This window comes from Budorcas taxicolor, chromosome 22, assembly GCF_023091745.1.
Source record: "Budorcas taxicolor isolate Tak-1 chromosome 22, Takin1.1, whole genome shotgun sequence".
NCBI classification, from domain to species: domain Eukaryota; kingdom Metazoa; phylum Chordata; class Mammalia; order Artiodactyla; family Bovidae; genus Budorcas; species Budorcas taxicolor.
This window is the reverse complement of record NC_068931.1, coordinates 23,623,304-23,651,265: the sequence shown is the minus strand read 5'-3', so window position 1 is coordinate 23,651,265 and position 27,962 is coordinate 23,623,304. Positions and strand designations below refer to the sequence as shown.

At 36.5% G+C, this 27,962-nt stretch overlaps 1 protein-coding gene across 1 annotated transcript in view; it reads right to left on the bottom strand.

Moving 5' to 3' along the window:
- The window catches only part of NOL4 (nucleolar protein 4), a 467,403-nt gene that overhangs the window by 312,522 nt on the left and 126,919 nt on the right, over positions 1-27,962 (bottom strand). Inside the window, exons 3-5 of the mRNA XM_052660447.1 lie at positions 12,506-12,617; positions 11,157-11,269; positions 5,390-5,522 (exon numbers count right to left, since the gene is read on the bottom strand). Coding sequence (XP_052516407.1) covers positions 5,390-5,522; positions 11,157-11,269; positions 12,506-12,617 — 358 coding nt within the window. The remainder of the gene's footprint in view (positions 1-5,389; positions 5,523-11,156; positions 11,270-12,505; positions 12,618-27,962) is intronic.

Below are 27,962 nucleotides of genomic sequence, written 5' to 3'. Positions count from 1 at the left end.
TATTTTTGAGTTTCATAAAGCACAAATTTTTCCTTATAAAACTATCAACAGTATACAATATGTTATTAACTCAGAAAGTAATTCAGATATCTCTTAGAAAAGTATTTCTCTATCAGAAGTTGAATATTGTGAACTGAATCTTTGTCTGTTTCTAAATCCAACACTTTTGCCAGATATCCTTTATTAATAATAAATTACCTAAGACAAGAACAAAAGATAAATCAGCTATTTTTAGGTACCAATTCCAAATCAATAATTTTAAAAAATACTATTATGAGCTAGTCCACATTCCCACAAATTTCTAGCATCTTGGATTGGACAACATAAGCCTTAAGCGACATTTCTATTTATAATCCATTGAAATAGATGGAAAAGCAAGAATACTTACAAATTGATGAACATTCGAGTACAGAGCACCTCTAAGCTTTTTGATCCAGGAAAGCATTTTGGAATTCCCTGGGCCACAACCACTATAGTGAAGAACCTGTTGCCCAGTAAGCTCTTTATACTTCACCAGAGCTTAAAGGACCTCATAGTGTCCTGAGTAACTCAAATGATTATGTAATATGTTAAACAACTTTATCCTAAAGGCATTACTGAAGACAGCAAAAAAGTTTTACATAGTTTAATATATTTTAATGAAAAAATGGGTGAAGGTGGTCAAAAGGAACAAACTTCCAATTTATGTAAATTCTAGGGACTTAATGTACAGCAAAGGGCCTATAGTTAAAAATACTGCACTGTAATTTGGAAGTTGTTTAAAGAGTAGATCTTAAAAGTTCTTGTCACAAGAAAGAAAAATTGTAACTATATGAGATGATGGATGTTAACTAGACTTATTGTGGAGATAATTTTGTAATGTATTACACACACAAAATTGTTACATTGTACATCAAAACTAATAATGATGTGTTATGTAAATTATAGCTCAATTTTTTAAATGAGGGTAAAATATTTCCTAAACAAAGATTCAAAGTTTCTGTGCATTTCTATATTTTAATTGAGTTAGGGCATTATAAACTTAAAATAAGTAAAAGAAATTGAATATTACACATCAGTTTTGACACACTTTTTTCTTATCAAATTCATCATTCTGGTTTGTATTTTCTTCACCTTTACCTAATTATCTAGTCTGATGGCAAGACATTTTCCTTCTTTTCCTCTCTTTTTCCTATGTGCATTATATAGTTATACCTACAAACTGATTTATATTTCATATTCTTTCTTTCCCTTGATATTGAAGAAATTTAAAAATCATCCATTACCATGTGAGATGAGAACCGAAGTTTATTCTCACTATGTCCAATAACACTCTGTTACACTTTCCTGTGTTTTAAGTATGGGAAAGAGTCCTGAAAACTGACAATATGCTATTTCAATTTCTTTCCAATAATACCTTAAAGTAACTGCTGAGTACTAAAGAAAATAGAACGCTTTAGCTTTAAAATGTTTATCTTGTTCACATTTTATGAATATTAAACTGGAGTTTCACATGTTCATATTTCCTAGACTTCACTCCAATTTCCATTTCTAAACTTCTCTCCATTGCCTTCTTAATATTCATCTTATTGGATTATTACTGAGATGGTCCTTCTCTGCCTACACCAGAGATGCAGTGTCCTTAACTTTGGTATGCACAGGACATTTTCAGTGTCTATAAACATTTTTGGCCATAATAGTTGGCGGTAGGCAACACTGGCACAGAGTGGGTGGAGGCCAGTGATGCTTCGAAATCCCTGGACTAGACTACTCTAGATGGAAGCTGTGTTCAGGTTGCTACCATAACTGGATATGTTACATCATAAGTCCTTACCCACTGATTACTAAAGATCAAAACATATTATCCACAGAAAGCAATGTACCCCCAGACCCAAGGTAGTCCTAGTATTCTACATCCCCACTGATTTCAAGGAGACACAAATTAAAAGTTTTAGTAGCACGAATTCTTATTTATACAGAGCTAGGACTTTTCCCACATTGGTTCAATGAACTGTAACCAAAAGCAAATGGTATATGTATACTTTTATTCCTTTAGATTGTGTGTCAATTAAAGGCATAGGGACCATATCTCTGTTTTTACTGAACCTTAGACCGTATATACCAGAGAAGGCAATGGCGAACCACTCCAGTACTCCTGCCTGAAAATTCCATAGGTGAAGGAGCCTGCCTGGTAGGCTGCCGTCCAAGGGGTCACTAAGAGTTGGATATAACTGAGCGACTTCACATTCACTTTTCACTTTCATGCATTGGAGAAGGAAATGGCAACCCACTCCAGTGTTCTTGCCTGGAGAATTCCAGGGACAGGGGAGCCTGGTGGGCTGCTGTCTATGGGGTCGCACAGAGGTGGACACGACTGATGCAACTTAGCAGCAGCATCAGCAGACTGTATATACAGGCTTCCCAGGTAGCACAGTGGTAAAGAATCCACCTGCCAACGCAGGGGACACAGGAGATGTGGGTTTGATCCCTGGGTTGGGAAGATGCCCTGGAGAAGGAAATGGCAACCCACTCCTGTATTCTTGCTGGAGAAATCTCATGGCGAGAAGAGCCTGGTGGGCTACAGTCCATGGGGGTCACAGATCTGACATGACTGAGCATGCACTCACACATACTATATATACATCTTAGTATTCAAGAAGCTCTTAAAAAAGGTAATATGGATGAAAAAAGCAAGAAACAGACTACTGTAAAAGATATAACCTATTTTTATAAAATGATGACAAAATCTTCTGAGTATGTACATCTGTGTGTAAGTGTGTGAGTGTGTGTGTCTGTGTGTGTGTGTGTATATACAGAGAAATTCAGGAATGTTAGTTTGTCAGTATGGGTTACCTATGACAGTGCCATTGTCAGGGAGAAAGAGAAAAGAAAATCATAAAAAATATGCAAAATGTATGTAACAAATCATTATTATGGTGAAAAGTTAGATTTACATAATGGGGCATAATTATTTACATAATAGACTATTTAAGAAGTATGTCGAATGGAGAAACTGAAAGGAAATCAAAAACACAAAAGATTCCCTAATTAATATGATATTTATAGTATAGAAGAAAAACAGCTGATAAGAAAAATAGTATCATTTCATACCCTGATAAATCCTCTGAAGAACGTTAAAATTTAGGTAATAGAGAGGAGGAGAGAGTCCTGAGCTCAAGAAAGATATTAGGGCTTGGAGAGGCAAACTTGAGACTCATCAGGGTACAGATCATATTGAAAGCCAAGTGATTTGATGGGATCATCTAGGCAGTGAGCACAGAAGAGGAGATGGAGAAGGGCTGCACCCCAGCATACTCCACCATCCATTGACTAGACAATGAAAAGGAACCCAGAGACAGGCCCACCAGGAAGCAAATGGTGTGTGATCCTTTTATATTAGTAATTAGAAAGATGAGGACTAAGGTTGGATCAAAGAATCAGGCCACATGAAGACTGCTGGTAGCACTCACAAGAGCAAGTAGAATTGGATGGTGAGGATGAAACCCTACCTGAGATGAGTCAGGAAGAGTAGAGTGAGGAAGTGGAGATGAGACAGATTCTCAGTTTTGCAGTAAAGAGTATCGTGGGGGTGGGGCAGAGAAAAGGGCAATGAATACAGGGACACCGCGAGATTTATGGCGGTCTCCTAAGGAGGGCCTTTATTACATCATGTGTGTATGTTGATTCTGGGGAAAACCTGTGATGCAGGAGAAAGAAGAGGTAATTGCAAGCAGAGAAAACTGCAAGAGAAGTGTGAGGAGAAGGCGTTGAACATGTCAGGGAAGGCTTAGGCTTAGGCTGGAGAAGAAACTACTAGGTATGTCCTTATTCTTGATGCACACATCAACATACAATGAGAAAGGTATCAATGCCTTCTCCTAAGATGAAGTAATATTTGACATTATTCCTCCATATTTTATTAAAATCAACATATATTTATGTCACATCAACTGTCTCCTAGCCAAAGATCCACAATAGATTTCAATCAAGAAAATAAAGGATTTGCATCATGAGAGACATCCTCTTATTATTTATGATCCCCAAAATTAAGGAGTAAAAAAGATGATGGTCAGGCAAAACATGTGAATAATATTAAGAGTGATACACACCCACCCAACTACACACATATATATACGGTTATTCCGTTATCCTGGTGCTATACATTTTTCATTAAAAAAACAAAATCTGAAAATCTACTAATATTTTAGAAGAAAAAAAGCAATTTATAGCCACACCAGAAGAACTACATTCTTAGAAATTTCCCAAATAAGCATCATTTCTGTTGCAAGAGCTGTTATACTATGTAACGAGTAAAATGTGATTTTAAAGCCACTGATGACCAGTGTCCTGCTCCTTCTTTGTAACTCACACCATCAAGGACACAAGCATCTTTTAGATTCATCTGAAGTGGGATCACAAGTCCTCCCTCACATTTATAAAGACTTTCTGATTAAAACTAGGGATTTCTCGTTTGACAACATAAGAACACTAACAGAAGCTAGAAATGCAGCAATCTTGTGCAACCAGTTTTTAAATCAAGTACCAGAGAAAACAAGTAAAGAGCTTTGCTATCAACAGATGCAGGCACAAAAATACACAGTCAAAAAGCTCATGTAAATTTGTTAATTACCGGAATAATAAACTATTTTTGAATAAAATTGGACAATTTCCTTCTATTTGTAAGCCTGAATTTTTATCCGCAATTACCAAGTAAGGAACATTTCCTTGCATGCAGGATATTATATTTACAAAGACAAAAATCTACAAAGATAGTTTCAAAAAATCTCTGAATATACTAGACCTAAAGTGTTAATTGCTAAGCCTTCTCTACATGTCCAGTTTTCTCGACCTTAACTCCTCTATCAAGGACAGTGCGATGACTCAGGAATCATCAACAGACCCAGGAATGAAAGATCATGATCATTCTTTTCTTTAGAGCTGAATAAAACCGCTCAAAATCGCATCAAAAATCTTCTTACCCAGCAAAATCACTATGGTAAATTTTTCTTTTATAACAATTATTTTTTGGCTATCCCTTTGTCTTTTAGTAAAATCAAAACATCCTCATTAATCTCTGACCATTATTAAACTCTTTATTGAGTCAGGAGAATAATGGTCCAAGAAACCAAAGCTAGAAAACATTACAGAAACCCAAAGTCCACTAATGTAACTCATTTTAAGCTCAGAACGTGAAACATGGGCAAGCTTGAATTTTATAACTAGCATTTACAGTTTTAATCCAAGTAGTTGAATCTAAGAATAATGAAGTGGATAACATAACCTTAGTGTACAGAAAAAAGTCTCCATAGAAACAGATAAAAAATTACCACCAGAATAAGAAGCCGTTGTTTTAATCAATTCTGATCCAGGATTATGTTATTGTTTTGTTTGCTCAGTTTAAAAGGCTTACCATCTTGTTGGCCATGAAGAGCCTGGGGACTTTGCATCCTTTCCTCAAGATTGGAGCTGAGGTCAGAGTTCACAGCTGACATCCGTGTTGAATCACTCATATCAAATTCATCACTTTCTATTGAACTTTCATCCTGAAAATGGTTTTAACATATCATCAAGTATCATAAAACATAATATACTCAGATAATGACTATTTTATCTATAGGATCAATTAAAGTTTAGCCAGTAAGTAAGCTTTTATAGGGCTCAGTTAAATGATAACATGAATAGATGCTTGAAATAACAAATAAGACATGAAGACTTGTGAAGATTCAATGTGTCTTTGTATACAGGAAGATGTAAAAGGTTTAAAGTAATGTATTTAGAAGGATGTAGTTGAGGAATTATCTGAATAATGAAGGAATATATTTTTTAATTATTAAAAAACTTTCTAAGAGTCAATCACAAAATATAGCATAAAAAGAAACACATTTTTATTTTTAATGACAATAAAATATTTTAAGCAAAACTCTGACACTATAATAAAATATCTGAACTGAAAAATTTTTATTGGTACACAGAATAGAATCTACTTAAAGAAAAATTTACATGTTTAGATTCAAAGTCCTTATTAGTCAGAAAACAAGTTAATCTTAGCACAGCCTTTCTTCCTTGCAAGGGAATAAAAATGGCATTACAACAAAAAATTCTAAGTAAAAGTACAAAAGATTCAGAAGCCAAACAGCAACAGAAAGCCAAGTCAGCAAATGGCTAAATTCCCAAAAGGCAAAGCTGCCAATTGTCAATTCATCAAAAAATCTATCAAATGTTAAGTTAAAACAAATATATGCTATGTTGCTATAATCATTTTTCTTGAAGCAAATTCCTTTGGGAGAACTGACTTTCAGACAAATGCTGTGTGCTTATGTAGGCAGGAAGACCCAAGAAACTCGTGTAAAATACCAAAAATGTTTCACTGAAACCACCAAGTTTAACTTCAACTCATAAATATTTGATCTCAAAGTTTAACATTGATGCGATGATTACCAGTAGCAGCAGTAGTAGTACTGATAATTATATCACAGACTCTGTTATTTCGTTGTTCACTTATGTCAGCTTCATCCAACCTGTGAGTTAGCATTTACCCAGTTGGTGCGTTGTGAAATTTACCCAGTTAACACATTGTGAAATTGAGGCACAGAGCAGTTAGATAACTGATCACACTATTACATACCAGAACTGGGATTCATTATGATGTGACCCAGGCTTGAGAAAAGAGCTTCTTTGAATAGAAAGCGTTCCCTTGGCTTCATAAATGGCATCTTGGCATCAGTGAAGAAATTGCTATGGTCAGGAAACAGGAACATTCAAGCACACTAACAACGGGCATTCTGATCCTTAGGTCAGACCCAGGTATCTGGGTGTTCTTCCTCTATCAAAGGTTCTGCTAGTGTCTGGGTCTACCATGGAGCACTGAAAGTGAAGTCGCTCAGTCGGGTCCGACTCTCTGCGACCCCAGGAGCCTACCACGTTCCTTCTTCCATGGGATTTTCTAGGCAAGAATACTGGAGTGGGTTTTCATTTCCATCTCCAGAGGATCTTCCCGACCCAGGGATCAAACCCAGGTCTCCTGCATCGTAGGCAGACGCTTTACCGTCTGAGCCATTAATTCAGCAAGGAAATTCCACACTGGCAGGCCTCTGGGCCATCAGCCACATAGACTTCTAGCCACATGCCCTCTCTTGGGACATTTTCTCCAATTCTAAATTCTATGAAAAATACAAAGCATCTGAAATAAATATTTATGTTCAAAGAGGAAAAAATAATAGAATTCACTGCACACATTCACATTATCAATGTGTACCATATATGCACATATGTACACAGTACACACACATAGCTTGATAATATGCATATCCATTATATATACTATATATATTGTCTGTAATATATTATTTTAGAGCACATTTTCTGGAGCCACACTGCCTGGATTCAGGTTTATACTCTGCCACCTATTAGATGTGTTACCTTAAGCAAGTTACCTAACATTTCTGTGCCTCAGTTTCCTCACCTGTAAAATGAGAATAATAAAAATAGCATCAACCTCATAGGGCTGTGTAATGACTGAGAGACTATATTATATTTCAAGTAGTTAAAACAACATGAGGTACATAATAAGCACAAAGCTGTTTGATACTGTTATATAGAATATGTAAAAAATTCTATAGTATATAAGATTTTTATTTATTATACACGAACACACACAAAAATGAATTTAAATATAATGGTAAAGATGATCAATCTGTGTTTATAAAGTAGCTGTGGATACTTTATAAAGAGTCTTTATAAAAGCGTTTATTATATGCACTACAAAGAGCAAGCTAGATGTAGTCTAGTAATATATTATTTGCATGATAATGTATATGTGTGTGAGAGAGAGATTTGTCTTTCATATGTATGTGTGTGTGCGCACATGCTCAATCGCTCAGGCATGTCTGATTCTTTGAGACCCTGGGCTGTAGGCTGCCAGGCTCTTCTGCCCATGGGATTATCAAGGCAAGAATACTGGAGTGGGTTTCCACTTCTTCCTCCAGGGCATCTTCCTGACCCAGGGGTGAAAACCATGTCTCCTGTGTCTCCTGCATTGGCAGGAGGATTCTTTACCATTAGCGCCACTTGGGAAGCCCCTATATAAATGTGAAAGTAAAAGTGTTCAGTCGTCTCTGACTCTCTGCAACCCCACGGACCATATAGTCCATGGAATTCTCCAGGCCACAATACTGGAGTGGGTAGCCTTTCCCTTCTCCAGGGGATCTTCCCAACCCAGGGATGGAACCCAGGTTTTCCACATTGCAGGCGGATTCTTTACCAGCTAAGCCACAAGGGAAGCCCAAGAATACTGGAGTGGGTAGCCTATTCCTTCTCCAGGGGATCTTCCCCACCCAGGAATGGAACTCGGGTCTCCTGCATTGCAGGTGGACTCTTTACCAACTGAGCTCTCAGGGAAGCTATATAAATGTATTAGGGAAGATATATAAATGTATCTACATGTAAAAAGTATGTGTGTGAGGTTATGTGTATGTTTAAAGAGAAATTCGATACAAAGAGTGATGCTGCAGTGTCCGTCTGTTCTATAGAATGGTTTATACGAAATGCACATAAGCTGATCAATGTAGCTAGTGTGACTAAAGAACTGAACATTTAATTTTAGCTAATTTAATTTTGTTTAAATTTCAATATCCCTGTATGGGTAGAGGCTACCATGTTGTAGATTCAACTATTTCTCATTGTTAGATATTTCCAATCATCACCATTAGCAATGCAATAAACATCCTAATATGTAAATTGTTTTATACATTAAATTCCTTAGTATAAATTTCTAGTCAAAGCATATAAATAACTTTTTAAAGTTTTTTGTTAATTATTGCCAAACTCTCTCCCAAAAAGTCTGTTGTGGTTTAAATTCTCGTCAATAGTTTATAAGAAGGCTGATCTTACTTTGGATACAGTATTTTGTAATTTTAAAGAAACTCCCATTCTTGGCTGTCTTTATTTTTCTTACTAACATTTAGTATCATCTCACATACTTTATTTCATCATTGATTTCCATTATGGTCCCCACCACCACTAGAAGATAAGCTTAATAAAGGCAAGGATTTTGTCAATTTATTCAGTTTATTTCCACTGCCTATAAGACTTATGAGTACCTTACATAAGAAGGTACTCAATAAATATTGGTTAAGATAACTGGTTAAACATTTATTAAATTTAAATATAACACTACAAAAGGGATATCTCACTTGATTTCCATTTTTACCATGACTTATTTAACCACTTTTCTATCTTTCAATGATCACAATTTCCAAAATTTTTTAAGTAATATAATTCATCATTTATCTAAATAGTTTTAAGACAATGTACACCCAAGGTGGAATTTTTAAAATGTAAGGATGAGTTATTTTCCTAGTCCAATTATCATTTAAAAGAATCCATTTTTTTAAAATGTGAAATACTCAGGATTTTTTGGAAGCCAGAAGGACTTAGCATATGCGGGCTCTGCTGGCTCAAAGTTGATCTTATTTTTTGTCCTATTAATAAACATATCAATATCTAAATGAGTTTCCTACAAATAATTTGACAGCTCTAACTAATTTATGGGTTTTTAAAAAATGCTTTTCAATTGTGTGTTGAATCATGGGAATAATATTTTCATTCTTGGGGATGGATAAATAGTAATATTTTCTTAACTGTTTTTCCTGTCTTTGAATGGCTTTATTATGAGTTAATCACTTACATATATCCATCTGATAATATGGAATCTGACGTTGCCATGGCACTAATACAGGTTTTCTTATAGAATATACTTTTCATAAAGTCTTTTGAGACAAAATAATTTTATAAATACAGTTTTGAGATTAAACCTGCTGACATAAAGAGGAAAATAAGTACCACAGCTTTCTTATCCATTCATCTGCTGATGGACATCTAGGTTGTTTCCATGTCCTGGCTATTATAAACAGTGCTGCGATGACCATTGGGGTACATGTGTCTCTTTCAATTCTGGTTTCCTCGGTGTGTAGAATCGCCAGTCTATGTTTGATGCAGGATACAGCATGCTTGGGGCTGGTGCATGGGGATGACCCAGAGAGATGTTATGGGGAGGGAGATGGGGGGGAGGGGTTCGTGTTTGGGAACGCATGTACACCCGTGGTGGATTCATGTCAATGTACAGCAAAACCAATACAGTATTGTGAAGTAAAACAAAGTAAAAAAAAAAAAAAAAATTAAAAATTTTAAGAAAAGCAATAAAATAAAATAAAATGATTTAAAACCAAAAAAAAAAGAGGAAAATAAAAAATTTGATTTGAGCTATGAATAAAGTTAACCAAATGTAAAAGAATTTAATACCTCACCAAGTAATGTTATACTTAAAAATAAGTATTTAACCATATTTCCTCTTCCAGAGAAATTTCAAAAAGGAGAGAATATATTAGCCTGAGAAACTATTTCTAATATAGATACTTTGAGTGTGTATATTAACTAATGGCTACTAACTAATTAAGAAGGATTTCCTAAGCCACACTGTTAGAAGTATTTGGGGAATATACACAGGGTTTGTATATGACTTAGCCCCTGCTTTTGAGATACTTCAACCAAACTGGTAAGTGAATCAGTATCTTGGAGAAGAATATTTAACAAATATTCATTCTGTGTCTAATATATGCCAACAAGCTCATTGCTAGAATCTTACTATACAAATTAAATACAATAATCTGAAACATCAAAACATTTCTAGTTAAGACGATTCAGAGAAGTAAACAAATACTTAGAATAATGGTTAATTGAAAAACAACTTTAAAATATACAAAAGATTTGGATGATTTGAAATGGTCATACTTGAAATACCTATGAAATTGAACTTCTGATTTCCACGTAAAATAGCCTTATTACTATAATTTCCCTGGAAACACACTTATTTGGAATACTTTCTCCTGAACTTCCTAGCACTTTATCAAGGTTAGTTCAATGGTAGGCTATGAAGGAAAATGAATCTTTGGGGAGAATGAACAAATTTTCACATAACACTAAGGTGGATGTGTTCAGATAGGGAATCTGTTGACGACTAAAGATTTCTGCCTATTTCTCCATCTGTGCATTTCTACTGGCACTCCTTTTATTAAAAAAATAAATTACTGTCTTCAAAATGGCATCATGCTTAATATGAGAGTCATGGTTATCAAGCTGCATTCTGACTTGTGATATAAGGGTAGATATTTTCATTTTACCTCATCTTGCTGTGAGTTTAGCAGCTGCAGTTTCATGTGCTTCATATAGGCCATGGTAATTGGCATGTTGTAGTCAATCATGCTGGTCACCAAAGTGGGAGGTTTTCCATTATCTGTAATAAAACATTTTTAATGGGTAATGAAAGTGATACAGTACTCTACCTGTAATTTCAGAATGATCTAGTTTGTTCAAATTGAAATAAGATGCAAGATACCAAGTTTTTAGGAGATTGGTAGCATTAGAGATGAGCATAAAATATATATATATATATATATATATATATATATATATATGTATGTATGATTGGAAAGGTTCAATAACAGTGTTTGGGGACAAAATAGCACTATGGATAAACTGGTTATTTCTAACTACAAAGTGAGTGTTTTGGTATCTTGGATAACAATGAGTGAAGCTAATACAGTGTTTAAACAAAATCATCAGTATTTTTTTATTTTTCTCCTTTGCTGTACACAATTTTTTTTGGCCATGCCACACAGCGTGTGGGATCTTAATGCTCTAACCAGGGATGGAACCCAAGGCTGGGCTTCCCTGGTGGCTCAGACAGTCAAGAATCTGCCTGCAATGCAGGAGACTCAGGTTTGATCCCTGGGTCAAGCAGATCTCCTGGAGAAGGGAATGGCTACCCACTTCAGTATTCTTGCCTAGAGAATTCCATGGACAGAGGAGCCTGGTGGGCTATACTAACACTTTCACTTCTCACACCTGCAGTGGGAGTTCAAAGTCTTAACCACTGGGCCATCAGGGAGGTCCCCACACTTACTTTCTAAGTGGACCACATGACGGCAAAAAGGAAGCTTTTTATTTTTATATTTTGCCATTCTACTCATCCTCCAACACATGAGAAATGACTAGCTTCAATATAGCTTTGAGATTAACCTCTGTGAGAAACTCATATATTAGGAAAATAATCCAAATAATTTTTAATGAAAGCCAAAGCCAAACAGTAACCTCTCTATAAAAAACTTCAGTGAAAGAAAATTAGTATTTATTACTTTTAGAAATAAGAAGATGATAAATTTAAAAGAACACAGATGGAACATCAATTTCCTTGCTGAAGATAGTTAAAACACCATGAAATACACACAATGAATGAGAATTAAAACATTATTATAGGACAAAAAGTATTTGCCACAGTCAAGACTGTCTTTCATTTGAAGAAGGGCATTGCATTGCTCTGTCAGTGGATTTACTGGCTCCTATTTGAATAAATGAGATGATTTGACTTGTTGAACTATTTCATTCTACCACATTCTTCGAAAAATGTGGGCTATAAATTGCCATTATGAATAAAATTACTTGAAATCTCACTATTTGACACTGCGGCTACCTTTATGATCTGTTCCATCTGGGTTTAAATGCATTCTTTTCTGGCACTCTGAGCAGCTCATTAGAAATCGTGTCACCGCTTCTCTTGGTAGGAAGGCATAGCTCTCTGAAATCTGAAATGATTCACAAAACAGGGGTGTTATTATACAAACGGACTGGGCATGATTCAACAGAAGTGATCACTGTATTTCCGAATAAGACGCATTATTCCATAATGGCAGGAAGCACAATGAAAGCATGCATTGCATACCATGCATCATTTCAAGAAATATCTATCCAACTTGATTGCGTGTCTCTTAATAATCACTAAGAACACGATGTGGAGGAAAAGGAGCCACATCTGGATAGAGATCTGTTTCTATTTCTGCATTTTTTTTAGGAAAAATAATTACAGGGTACAGATACTCCGGTGAATTTTCCTTATTAAAATTGGCCCCCATGGTTTTTGGCAATTAAACTCATTGCTAGCACCATTAACATGGTATCCAATTTTACATACGCTTTTAAAAATTTAGCCCCAAGGAGAAACAAAAAACTTTAGATTTTGCAGTAAAAAGCAGGTCTTCATGATTGCTTTTCAAAGTATTTTCAGTAAAAATAAAAAAAAATAATAATCTGAACAGAACTCATGTTATCTATTTACTGCAGTGAATCATCCTTTCCACAGAAAATGACACACCTGGAATGCATTCTGGCCACCAATTTTTTATTTGTTATTTTACATCAGTGTTTCATAATCTATGTCACACTGAGAGTCACAGCCACTTTTCCAGCACCCTATCCAGAGCTTCTCTTTTCAGAACTGTGATCTAGAATCAAATTAAAAATCAATATTCTTATCAGTGATTCTTTAAACACTGACTTTTCAAAAACCAAGGTATTTCTCTCATCAAAGCGAAGATTCTGGAAGTGAAACTGATAGATTGCTAAACATCACTAAATAAAACCTGACACTAACTGACAGGGCTGCTAGGGAGTCTGATTAGGGCACTAGTTTTCCACCATACTAACACTGACACTGGTCCATGAAATAGGAGATAAGCAGGAAGAATAAATGAGTTGTAAATTAGATATAAGTGCCATAACAGTATCTCAGGTGCATGTAGAGCTGTTATGAACGCTGATGTATTTTAAGTTTGTGGAATGGAAGGAAAATATGCACCTTGTGTTCAACTGAGTACAAATCTGCACCGGTCCTTCCATGTTCATGGGGGAAACTTTTCCTTATCCAGGCTGCAGAAGGAGCACAGCATCAAGGAAACCTCACATACTAAAATCCAAAATTATAAAGTGTATTTTACCCTGGATTTCACATGAAAGTCAGTTTGCATCACTTAGCCTATCACTTTGACGCTCAGGGAAAAGAAGCCATAAGAATATCAAAGAGAAGAAATTAGTCTACAACTGAAAATAAGTCATGGATGATCCATACACAGGTAATTCACATTCAGCTCTACTAGGATTAGACAATGAAACTCTGATTTTTAATATAACTATCATTTGTAAATTAAGATGTTCAGATTAAAAAAAAAGCTTCCTTGTAATATAGGAATTGTGAGGAAAAATAATTAGAGAAATTTCAAAGTATTTCATCAAAATATATTGTTAGTTTAAAGTAAAGAAATACAAATATACAATTTAAATGTTCAATCATTTTCACACATTCTCTCTCTCCACACACACACACAAATTTGACTTTTATTCATCTATTTTTACAAAGGGAGCTAACATTTTAGCCTCATTTAGTTATCTAATTAGAGATAATATTTTTCTGACTCTAAAAATCTATTTTATAATAATTTAGAAGTTAAATCTCTGCTGCATGCTCTGTCCAGACACTTCATATTTTAACACATATGAAGTTATAATCCACTGGAACTAACACATCTAACCAGTAAATTCATTAACAAGCAGGATTTGAGAAGAATGCTCCGTTAATTTATTTTCAAAGAGGATTTCCATTAATGCTTTTATCGTCTTACATAAAAGAGAAATCTTCAATTGAAAAAAAATAGCCAACTGGTGGAGTAAAAGAGATGCTGTGTTTGCTTCCATGGTCCTGATGCTTTGCAATTTTCCCCTTTCTCAGTGTTAATAAAGTACTTGTGTAGAAATCCCACCTAGAGAGCTTTATCGTTGACCTGATTCAATTGTATTATTTGTCCTAGCACTATCTAGTTCCAATTGTTTTCATCATTAATCACATTTAATATTTCTTTTGTACTCTTACTCTTAAAAACAAGTATCTGTAATGACCACAAATAAGTTATGTAAGTGGATAAATGTCTGTACATTTGTGAATGAAATAATAAAAACTCCTTCTGGTATCTTAGAAAAGATATTTTAGTAAGTATTGTATCACCTTAATCTCTGTGGTGGTATTCTGGGCATCTCACTGTTATGTTATGTAAGTGGATAAAATCACCTCTTTGCAGGTGCTTTTTTTCATGTTCAGAACCCATTTTATAGAGGGACCTGCTGAGACATCCTACTCTCCTCAGACCTTTTCTACCCTACCTCATGCTCATCAGAGCCCAAGGACCTTGGAGTCTTCTGAGGCACAGGGAGGAGAAGAGACTCTCAGAATAGGCTCTTCAAGTCTCATACTCATTTCTGAAGGGATATTTCTCCTGCCATGATGGTGAAGAAGGAAAATTCGTCCTTTTCCTTTTTCTAGAATCTTTCTTCTCCAGTCTCTTTGAAATTAAGGGTCCTAGGCAGTCTCCATTGCCACGGTTCTCAGAATATTTTTAAACAGTGAGGAGATGTCCTTTAAAATTCTAAAATTATGGTACATTTGAATAATTACATTTTCATTTTAATAATTACAAATAAAGCCCATAATGAAATACTGCACTTGGTCCTGTCAATAGCCTTTCATAACCCCGTTTAGAGATTACACAGACAGTCTACATGAAGACTCTTGAACTTGAGGCCTGAGCTAAATGCTCCTATGGCCCTTGCCCTGATGAAAGGATCTGCTTCTGTGAATGTTTAAATGTTAAATCAACTTTAAACAGATGTTCATAAACAGAGATAAAACTCAGGGATGTGTTCTTCTAGGCTGTCTATTCATCAAAGTCCTAAATATGTAAAAACAGGTGCATATCAAATCAGAATGGACAGAAATTGAAAAATACTTTGATTCATATACTTGAAATACCATTCTACTAACTATAATTAATGATATAAAACACTATGTCATTCATAAATGTCTATTTCCTTGACCCATTTTCCAAATCTAATCACTTCTCTTTTTCTAGGACAGAAATCAGACTTTGAATATACGGTACAGAGCATTTCTAGAACACTAGTGAGGATTATATTAATTTGAAAATCCATTCTTAGAAATATCTTTATAACTGGGAAAGACAGAGTATATTTCCTTAGAATTGGTTTATCAACACAGAAATGCTGCATCTTGTTAGTAATAAGATGCAAAAGATCACTTGAATGGATATTAGTCTTGTTCCTTCTGAATGAAACATTGAAACAATAAAAACAGCAACCACAAAACAACTGCCATGTGACAAGTCATATATATTGCCATTAACAAAAATAAACATCCAAAGGAAGGACTAGAACATAGTCATATTGAATCTTACAAACTAATGACCTCACACTCTCCATCATGTAAATAATTAGGAGGCATCTCTTTCTTAGAAATGTTATTTTCTACAAATCCAGACTTGTTTTCTTAGATACATATATTGCTTTTCATTGAGTTTTGAATCCATTATTTTAGGTAGTGGCTAAAACAAGGTTTTATAGTAATTTCTTGATAAGAGGATCCATTGGTACAAGAGGTTAAATAAACTGCCACTGTTATACAAGAGAGGACAAAGCAAAGAGCTGGAACTTGAAACTGGATTTCTCGGTCCTGGTCTATTTCCATACACTCAAGGGACCATGGTGGGCTCATCCAACAGACAGGTTAGACAAATGCATAGGGTCCAAGGAAAGCAGGAACCTCAAAATAGATTTTCAAAAACTGGATATTGTAAAAAAAAGAAAAAGCCCAACCTACCCCAAACCCCAAAGTGTTAGCAGAGTTGGGACTTGGGAACTTTTGTTTCCTTCCTGCTATCACTGTTATATTTTTTATTATAAGTACTATAGCTACAAAGCTCTATAGATATACATACTAAGTTTTTAAAATTAATTCTATTATTTTGTCAAATTATTTTCCCATTTAGGTTATTACAGAATATCGAGAACTCCCTGTGCATATAGTAAGTCCTTGTCAGTTATCTATTTTAAATATATTTAAAATATATCTGTTTTAAATATTCCTTCAATTTGAGATGTGGCTAAAGATTTATAAGACTCATTGATGCTTTCTATTTATTAAGAAAGGCAGGCTGCCACATGCAGCACCTCATTTGGTGTGTCTGGAGTCTTAGAAGCTTGACTATCCTACATTCTCCTACATATGGACCTTGGGAGCGTGTGGGGAGGTTCTGGCAGTGGAGCACAGCTACTCATATACCCTTGGCCCAGGAATGATCATCCTTTATCAGGGCAGGTCACGCTCTTCAGTTGAGCGTGCAGCTTTGGGAGGAGGCACCTGGAGTGGTGAGGAAGGACAGGTGCACCCACCTCATCAGCCAGGTCAGTCGAATCATCCCTAGCGATCAATGGGGTGAGCAGTGTCACAGACAGAGAGCCCTCACACCCTGTTTTTCCTATTTTTTAACTTCAAATTAGCTATGGTTGAGCAGTGGGAATGTTGTGGCACCTTTCTTCAGTGCTTATCACTTCTCAAGACTTTAATTCATCTGTGTATTAGACAACATTGATAGTGTCTTCAATGAAAACATATTCTAAGTCCGTTAGGACCAGAATTCATCAGGAATGCAGAAAATAATAAATTGTATTAGCATTCTAAGAAGTATAAATAACTTCTCCAATTTAAAAACACGGTGATCAGTTCAGTTCAGTTCAGTCACTCAGTCGTGTCTGACTCTTTGCGACGCCATGAGTCACCGCACGCCAGGCCTCCCTGTCCATCACCATCTCCCGGAGTTCAATCAGACTCACATCCATCGAGTCTGTGATGCCATCCAGCCATCTCATCCTCTGTCATCCCCTTCTTCTCCTGCCCCCAATCCCTCCCAGCATCAGAGTCTTTTCCAATGAGTCAAGTCTTCGCATGAGGTGGCCAAAGGACTGGAGTTTCAGCTTTAGCATCTGTCCTTCCAAAGAAATCCCAGGGCTGATATTCTTCAGAATGGACTGGTTGGCTCTCCTTGCAGTCCAGGGGACTCTCAAGAGTCTTCTCCAACACCACAGTTCAAAAGCATTAATTCTTCGGTGCTCAGCCTTCTTCACAGTCCAATTCTCACATCCATACATGACTACTGGAAAAACCATAGCCTTGACTAGACGGACCTTAGTCAGCAAAATAATGTCTCTGCTTTAGAATATACTATCTAGGTTGGTCATAACTTTTCTTCCAAGGAGTAAGCATCTTTTAATTTCATGGCTGAAGTCACCATCTGCGGTGATTTTGGAGCCCCCCAAAATAAAGTCTGACACTGTTTCTACTGTTTCCCCATCTATTTCCCATGAAGTGATGGGAACAGATGCCATGATCTTCGTTTTCTGAATGTTGAGCTTTAAGCCAACTTTTTCGCTTTCCTCTTTCACCTTCATCAAGAGGCTTTTTAGTTCCTCTTCACTTTCTGCCATAAGGGTGGTGTCATCTGCATATCTGAGGTGATTGATATTTCTCCTGGCAATCTTGATTCCAGCTGGTGTTTCTTCCAGTCCAGAGTTTCTCATGATGTACTCTGCATATAAGTTAAATAAGCAGGGTGACAATATATAGCCTTGACGTACTCCTTTTCCTATTTGGAACCAGTCTGTTGTTCCATGTCCAGTTCTAACTGTTGCTTCCTGACCTGCATACAGATTTCTCAAGAGGCAGGTCAGGTGGTCTGGTATTCCCATCTCTTTCAGAATTTTCTACAGTTTATTGTGATCCACACAGTCAAAGGCTTTGGCATAGTAAAGAAAGCAGAAATAGATGTTTTTCTGGAACTCTCTTGCTTTTTCCATGATCCAGCGGATGTTGGCAATTTGATCTCTGGTTCCTCTGCCTTTTCTAAAACCAGCTTGAACATCAGGGAGTTCACGGTTCATGTACTGCTGAAGCCTGGCTGGAGAATTTTAAGCATTACTTTACTAGCATGTGAGATGAGTGTAATTGTGCAGTAGTTTGAACATTCTTTGGCATTTCCTTTCTTTGGAATTGGAATGAAACCTGACCTTTTCCAGTCCTGTGGCCACTGCTGAGTTTTCCAAATGTGCTGGCATATTGAGTGCAGCACTTTCACAGCATCACCTTTCAGGATTTCTACATAAAAATAACTGATCTGTAGCATCTATGGATGGACAGCATTTAGAACCAAGATAGTACGATATTAGTAATCTAATGATAAACCTGTCCACCTGAAGAGGATCTAATTATTAAGTCTCGTAAGGGGCACTGCTATTGATCTTACACACTTGTGTGTTAAAATATGAAACATAAAAAAACTATTAGGAACTTATTTCTGAAAAGTTTACAGACAAATACTATAGTTGAAAGGAGGATGAGCATTTTTATCTTGCCAATGTCCCTGCCTTTGTGAAGGAAGAAGAAACAGTAGGTTTTAAAATCCAAGAAGTATAAAACTAATGGCATATATTCTCCTCTAGGAGTTTTATAGTTTCTGGTCTTACAGTTAGATCTTTAATCCATTTTGAGTTTATTTTTGTGTGTGGTGTTAGAAAGTGATCTAGTTTCATTCTTTTACAAGTGGTTGACCAGTTTTCCCAGCATCACTTGTTCAAGAGATTGTCTTTACTCCATTGTATATTCTTGCCTCCTTTGTCAAAGATAAGGTATCCATAGGTGTGCGGATTTATCTCTGGGCTTTCTATTTTGTTCCATTGATCTATATTCCTGTTTTTGTGCTAGTACCATACTGTCTTGATGACTGTGGCTTTGTAGTAGAGCCTGAAGTCAGGCAAGTTGATTCCTCCAGTTCCATTCTTCTTTCTCAAGATTGCTTTGGCTATTCGAGGTGTTTTGTATTTCCATACAAATCTTGAAATTATTTGTTGTAGTTCTGTGAAAAATACCGCTGGTAGCTTGATAGGGATTGCATTGAATCTGTAGATTGCTTTGTGTAGTATACTCATTTTCACTATATTGATTCTTCCAATCCATGAACATGGTATATTTCTCCATCTATTAGTGTCGTCTTTGATTTCTTTCATCAGCGTTTTATAGATTTCTATATATAGGTCTTTAATTTCTTTAGGTAGATGTATTCCTAAGTATTTTATTCTTTTCATTGCAATGGTGAATGGAATTGTTTCCTTAATTTCTTTTTCTACTTTCTCATTATTAGTGTATAGGAATGCAAGGGATTTCTGTGTGTTGATTTTATATCCTGCAACTTTACTATATTCATTGATTAGCTCTAGTAATTTTCTGATGGAGTCTTTAGGGTTTTCTATGTAGAGGATCATGTCATCTGCAAACAGTGAGAGTTTTACTTCTTCTATAAAACTCCTAGAGGAGAACATAGGCAAAACACTCTCCAACATAAATCACAGCAGGATCCTCTATGATCCACCTCCCAGAATACTGGAAATAAAAGCAAAAATAAGCAAATGGGATCTAATTAAAATTAAAGCTTCTGCACAACAAAGGAAACTATAAGCAAGGTGAAATGACAGCCTTCTGAATGGGAGAAAATAATAGCAAATGAAGCAACTGACAAACAACTAATCTCAAAAATATACAAGCAACTTATGCAGCTCAATTCTGGAAAAATAAACGACCCAATCAAAAAATGGGCCAAAGAACTAAATAGACATTTCTCCAAAGAAGACATACGGATGGCTAACAAACACATGAAAAGATGCTCAACATCACTCATTATCAGAGAAATGCAAATCAAGACCACAATGAGGTACCATTTCACACCAGTCAGAATGGCTGTGATCCAAAAGTCTGCAAGCAATAAATGCTGGAGAGGGTGTGGAGAAAAGGGAACCCTCTTACACTGTTGGTGGGAATGCAAACTAGTATAGCCACTACGGAGAACAGTGTGGAGATTCCTTAAAAAATTGCAAATAGAACTGCCATATGACCCAGCAATCCCACTGCTGGGCATACACACCGAGGAAATCAGAATTGAAAGAGACACGTGTACCCCAATGTTCATCACAGCACTGCTTATAATAGCCAGGACATGGAAGCAACTTAGATGTCCATCAGCAGATGAATGGATAAGAAAGCTGTGGTACATGTACACAATGGAGTATTACTCAGCCATTAAAAAGAATACATTTGAATCAGTTCTTATGAGGTGGATGAAACTGGAGCCGATTATACAGAGTGAAGTAAGCCAGAAAGAGAAACACCAATACAGTATACTAATACATACATATGGAATTTAGAAAGATGGCAATGATAACCCTGTATGTGAGACAGCAAAAGAGACACAGATGTATAGAACGGACTTTTGGTCTCTGAGGGAGAGGGAGAGGGTGGGATGATTTGGGAGAATGGCATTGAAACATGTATATTATCATGTAAGAAACGAATCGCCAGCCTATGTTCGATACAGGATACAGGATGCTTGGGGCTGGTACATGGGGATGATCCAGAGAGATGATATGGGGTGGGAGGTGGGAGGGGGTTCAGGATTGGGAACTCATGTACACCCGTGGTGGATTCATGTCAACGTATGGCAAAACCAATACAGTATTGTAAAGTAAAATAAAGTAAAAATAAAAATTAAAAAAAAAAATACAGAGCTCTTTGGCACATAAAAAAAAAAATAAAATAAAATAAAACCAATGGCAGTTCCCAAGTGCCACTCACCTTCCCCTCAAAAGCTTATTAAGGTAAAACTGTAACTTATCCAAAATAACTGAAACTTTAAAAGTCAATCACAGTTAAACGAGTGTCCAAATCTCATAAATTTGATAATATATGTAATTCCTAAAGTCTTCTTACATCTACTTTGGAATAGCACAGTTTCATATTCAGAAATAAGTCTCCTTTCTTTCTGGGTTCTATTTGGGTAATATGAAATTAGAAAAATTTTGAAATTACTCAAATAATTTAATAATAAACTGTTATATTTAAAATGGTAATCAATAAGGACCTACTGTACAGTGCAGGGAACTCTGCTCAATGTTATGTGGCAGCCTGGATGGGAGGTGAGTTTGTGGGAGAACGGATACTTGTATATGCATGGCTGAGTCACTCTGCTGTGCACCTGAAACTGTCACAGCATTGCTATACTTCAATATGAAATAAAAAGTTAAAAAAATAAAAAGTTTAAAAAAATAAGAGCTTAGTACAAGTCAAAAAAATTTTAAAGAAAATCAATAACTGAATAAAAACTGTTGTTTTGCTATACTTTTTCAGATTGTGCGAGTCACAATTACATGATCCAAGGTTATCTCATTAACTTGAGCCATAAGGTTTTGCAAATTAACAGCAAAATTGATAACAGACAAAAAGTATTTTAACAGGACTGTTTGTCCTGTCCTTCTTGCCCAGTCCTAAGAATTCTAATTTTAACTGTGTTGAATTTCCAAGCATTTTCAATAGAAAGGTCCTCAAAACTGACTCAGCTTGTCTCTAAACATGCAATTCTTTGGCTCCTAAAATGGTAGAGAATTGACAGTTCTCTAAATTAGCGTTCTTGTTAACTCCGTGACAACTTTTATTTTTCTTTGGCTATTTTACACAAAAGGAAATGCTTTCCTAAAATTATATTATATGTGTGTTTCCCATTAATTGGGTACTTAATAATTATACTAAGCAAGAATCTTATATGGATTTTATCATTTAATGCTCACAACAGCCTCAGGGATAGATGACTATCACCACCATTATCATCTCTGTTTAACAGACGAGGAAACTAAGCTTCAGAGAGGTTGTATAATTTATCAAACAAGAAGAGACAAGCTCTGGTTTCAGAGCCTATGTTTTATTCAGTTTTGATCAGCACATTTTACAGCCTCTCCTGGTCATCAGTATTAAAAATGAAAGAGAGAGACTGTCTCATCCGTAAGAGTTTGAATATTAACCTCACAGCATAGGTTAATTATACTAAAATGTTTATAATGTTCCCTGGAGTGAGGTTCTTTAAAGTATAAAACGCTCCGACTGGTTTGCGGTGACCCTTTTGAATACAAGGGCCAGTCAAGGGCTCTGTACCTTGTCTCAGGTTACAGAGTTCCAGGAGAAACACATCAGACCGCAGTAACAATACAGAGCTCCACCTGGAGGAAATTAACTGGCCATCTGTTCTGTTCCAGCAGAACTGAGGCTAAAGTAATGGCTTTGTCATAATGCTGTAATATTGTAACAGACAGCAACTAAATGCAGAGGAGGTCCATTTTTAACAGAATGCCCAAGGAGGAGTTCCTTCTTCCCTGTGGCTCAAATGGTAAAGAATCTGCCTGCGATGCAAGAGACAGGGTTTGATCCCTGGGTCGGGAAGATCCTCTTGAGAAGGGAATGGCAATCCACTCCAGTATTCTTTCCTGGAGAATTCCATGGACAGAGAAGCCTGGCAGGCTACAGCTCATGGGGTCACAAACAGTCTGACACGACTGAGCAACTAACACACACAAGGAAGAATGTAAGTAACCTATTTCTAAAGGAATAAGACTATAATTGTTCAAAGACATTCACCAGTAGAGAAGCTATTGTTGGTTTAAGATTTGAACCTAACGCATGAACTAAAATAGAGATGTTGCTTGACGTGGGTAAATCATGAGCATTAGCAAACAAAAAATGCTAAAATCAAGATTTATCTACCAGAATCACACCATTTTGTCCTAAGTTCAAAAAGTCTTAGCAAAAATTATCAGAATTAGTGCTACTAAATGTTAGTAATTTGGAAAAATAGTAGGCAAGTGCTGAATTTCATTGTTAAGTAACATTACTCCACAGCTTGATGTCTTTGTAAACAGTGTGCTCCATTTCAGACACTGAATTTTAGAGCAAAATAAAGTTGTTTTAATCGCACTACTTTTGAAATTACCTTCTCCACATTAGCTTTATAAGTATATTTTAAAAAAAGAAATAACACCTTTATTTCACTGGAATAGTAACACTACAAATTTTTTTTTTTTTTTGCAAAGTATCATACAGTAAACCCATGGAAGAACTCGCCTTTGGGGCCCAGTATTTAACATTCTCTTCTGTGAAACTCTTGAGATCATGTATAAAGAAACAGTCTCCTAATGACATTTATCATAACCCTATTGTGATATTTAATGTTTAATATTGTGATATTTTGGGCTTCCCTGATAGCTCAGTTTGTAAAGAATCCACCTGCAATGTTGGGAAGATCTCCTGAAGAAGGGATAGGCTACCCACTCCAGTGTTATTGGGCTTCCCTTGTGGCTCAGCTGGTAAAGAATCCTCCTGCAATGCAGGAGACCTGGATTCGATCCCTGGGTTGGGAAGATCCCCTGGAGAAGGGAAAGGCTACCCACTCCAGTATTCTGGCCTGGAGAATTCCATGAACTGTAAAGAGACAAAAAGTCAGACATGACTGAGTGACTTTCATTCACTTCACTCATTATGATATGTTATCACATACCACTCGCAATGTACATAACCACATAATGAAGATGCAGAAAAAAATTATTTTTTTAAACTAATAAAATTAAAATGTAATTGAATAGAATCTATAAATTCAAATACTTATGTGGATCAGGACCTCATATGTCCTGATTCAAAAAGACACCACAGTCCAGAGAGATCCCTATCTGAGGAAGGAAAATCTTGTTTATGGGCATTATCTCTGGTTCAACAAGGGCCACTCTATCTTTATCTGGTTTACACACTGTATATTTTTTAATACAGCTAAAGAGAGGGAATTAGGAAAAAATATATATGTATATATACACACATATGCTATATACATATAAAGCTTACCAACACTATAGCCTTTGGCCCAGATACTTTTACAGATGTGTTATGAAACTATAAAGTCTAACCAATGGTTTTCTTACATTTATTTGAGTTTTCTTTTACTCAGTTCATGCATGAGGAAAGATAAGCAGTGAACATCATTATACTTCTACAGAGGAACTTCTGGATCAGGGGAGTGGCACATGGAAGCAGTCTTACAAAGGTGAAGACATTTTTCACCTAAACACTGAACAAATATCTATTAAAGGCATAGGCACTAAAACTATCCCTGAATACTGCTAGGTATGGTTCTATACCACTAATAGGCTGGGCCACATTAAATAATTGAAATCACCTGTTGGTAATTGTTTCACAATCCAGATATGATGGAACTTCCAGATATACAAGCTATATTTATAAAAGGCAGAGGAACCAGAGATTAAATTGCCAACATCCCTTGGATCATAGAAAAAGCAAGGGAATTCCAGAAAAACATTGACTTCTGCTTCATTGACTATGCTAAAACCTTTGACTCTATGGATCACAACAAACTGGAAAATTCTTCAAGCATTGGGAATACCAGACCACCTCACCTGTATTCTGAGAAACCTGTATGCAGGTCAAGAACTGGACATGGAACAATGGACTGGCTCAAAGTTGGGAAGGGTGTACGTCAAGGCTGTATATTGTCACTCTGCTTATTTAACTTATATGCAGAGTGCAACGTGTGAAATGCCAGACTGGATGAAGTTCAAGGTGGAATCAAGATTGCCGGGAGAAATATCAATAACCTCAGATATGCAGATGATACCACCCTTATGGCAGAAAGAGAAGAGGAACTAAAGAGCCTCTTGATGAAGGTGAAAGAAGAGAATGAAAAAGTTGGCTTTAAACTCAACATTCAAGAACTAAAAATCATGGCATCTGGTCCCAACACTTTATGGCAAATAGATGGAGAAACATGGAAAGAATAGCAGACTTTATTTTCCTGGGCTCCAAAATTGCCATGGACAGTGAGTGCCTCCATGAAATCAAACAATGTTTGGTCCTTTGAAGAAAAGCTATGGCAAACCTAGATAGTGCAGCAAAAGGCAGAGACATTACTTTGTTGACAGAGGTCCCTATAGTTAAAGCTATGGTTTTTCCAGTAGTCATCTATGGATGTGAGACTTCGACTATCAAGAAGGCTGAGCATCAAAGAATTGATGCTTTCGAACTGCAGTGTTGGAGAAGACTCTTGAGAGTCCCTTGGACAGCAAGGAGATCAAACCAGTCAATCCTAAAGGAAATCAGTCCTGAATATTCATTGGAAGGACTGATGCTGAAGCTGAAGCTCCAATACTTTGGCCTCTTGATATGAAGAGTCAACTCATTGGAAAAGACCCTGATATTGGGAAGATTGAGGGCAGGAGGAGAAGGGGGCGACAGAGGATGAGATGGTTGATGACATCATTGACTCAGTGGACATGAGTTTGAGCAAACTCCAGAGATAGTGAAGGAAAGGGAAGCCTGGCTTACTGCAGTCCATGGGGTCTCAAAGAGTCAGAAAGGAACTAAGCTACTGAACAACAAATAGGAAATCACTGTAATCACTTGTTAATTTTTTGGCTAATTTTAATGTGATTCCAAAAAATGCTTTGATCAGAACTCATCATAAATGCTCTTAGGTAAAAAGTGTATTCATAGCAATATAATCAGTTAAACAAAAAGGCAAACATTTAGGTTGTCTGATCAAATTTGCATTTACTCTGACCCTCAGCAATTTTTGCTTCCAAACCCTAAATGCCATTTCAGCAAGACTTCCCATTACACTGTATCTATTTGACCTCTATACATCTGTTAACCAACTGAATGCCTGGGCCTTAACATCTTCAATATCAAAACTAGGATGCCGCCAGGTTTGCACTTTAGCCCTCTCGGACTGTCTACTGCCCCCTGGTGGTGGGTGCTCAACTTTTTGGTTGGGTTCTTATCAATCCCATAGTATTGATTTTGCTACACTCTGGTCCTGTTACTGGGGCTTCCCTGACAGCTCAGTTGGTAAAGAATCTGCCTGCAATGCAGGAGACCCTGCTTCAATTCCTGGATGGGGAAGAGCTGCTGGAGAAGGGATAGGCTACCCACTCCAGTGTTCATCAATTACTCCCATATGCCTTTTTCAGTTTATATCACTGTCTACTATCCCCTTTGTTCTTCTCTGATCATTTTCTATATTCAGTCATCACACTCATTTATCAGATCCTCCTGTCTTTTTCATTTAGTTAAGGGGTGGCCCAGTCAGGAATATCTTGAGTTGATTTTTAAATATGATTAAGATTCCAAGGGGCTTTCCATGTGGCGCTATCGGTAAAGAACCTTCCTGCCAAAACGGGAGACATAAGAGATGCAGGTTCAATCCCTGGGTTGGGAAGAGCCCCTGGAGGAGGACACAGCAACCCACTCCAATATCTTTGCCTGGAGAATCCCATGGACAGAGGAGCCTGGGGGAGAGGGGCGGGGGGTGGCTACAGTCCATAGGGTTGCACAAAGTCAGACATGACTGAAGTGACTTAGCACACAAAGGTTCCTAGATAAAATACAACACTCACAATTAAATGTGAATTCCAGATAAACATGATATTGGGAATAACATATTAAAATTATTGCTAATCTGAAATTCAAATACAACTGGGCATTCTGTATCTTTATTTGTTAAATCTGGCAACCTTGTAGGGTACATTTAACTGAGATGAATGAAAATATGGGTTAGAGCCTGAAGATAATTTTAAATGTGGAACAAATTGTTGTGCCAGAAAGATCTAAGAATATATCAAGAGCAGAAGTGAGAAGCAGGGTAGGTGGAAGTGATTACTGGGCATCTGCAGGCAATCTGAAATCACAGTGCTCACTGAAAGCAATGTTTTCCAACTTTTTAGACCAACAGCACAGGCAGAAATGTATTTTACATCATAAGCTAGCATATATATGCATTTCTACAGTAAAACAGATCATTTATATTCTCTATTTCATTTTTTTAAAGTTATCAAAACTCACTACATTCACTTGAAAATCCATGAATGGGTCATGATACAGAATGTGAAAAATACTGGTCCAAAGCACAGGAATACAGTCTGTCAGTCCAAGGACATTTGCTGTGGTGTTGAGAGAAGATGGTGGTGATGTGGTCAAGTTTAAAAGGAAGGCTGCAAATTCAAAGGAGATCTAAAGTGGGCAAGACTATTCTTAGACAGTTCAGGTCAAACTTTAGACAGCTATAAGCAAGTTGGAAATCTGAGGCAAATGTTTCAGATGAAGGGCGAGGGGAATAAAAATTGAATCAAGTGCAGTCTATCCTCCAGGGCTAGGGAAATGGTACAAGTGCAAGGTAAGAGGCAAAGGCAGTGAACTTGGGCAGAGGCACAGAAATATGCTATATGATGAAAAGAAACAAGAGGAGGAAAAATAGAGAGATAACACCCTTCTAGGGCAACATCAGATGAACTGAGCACGACATCACTGTGCATTAGCAAATTAA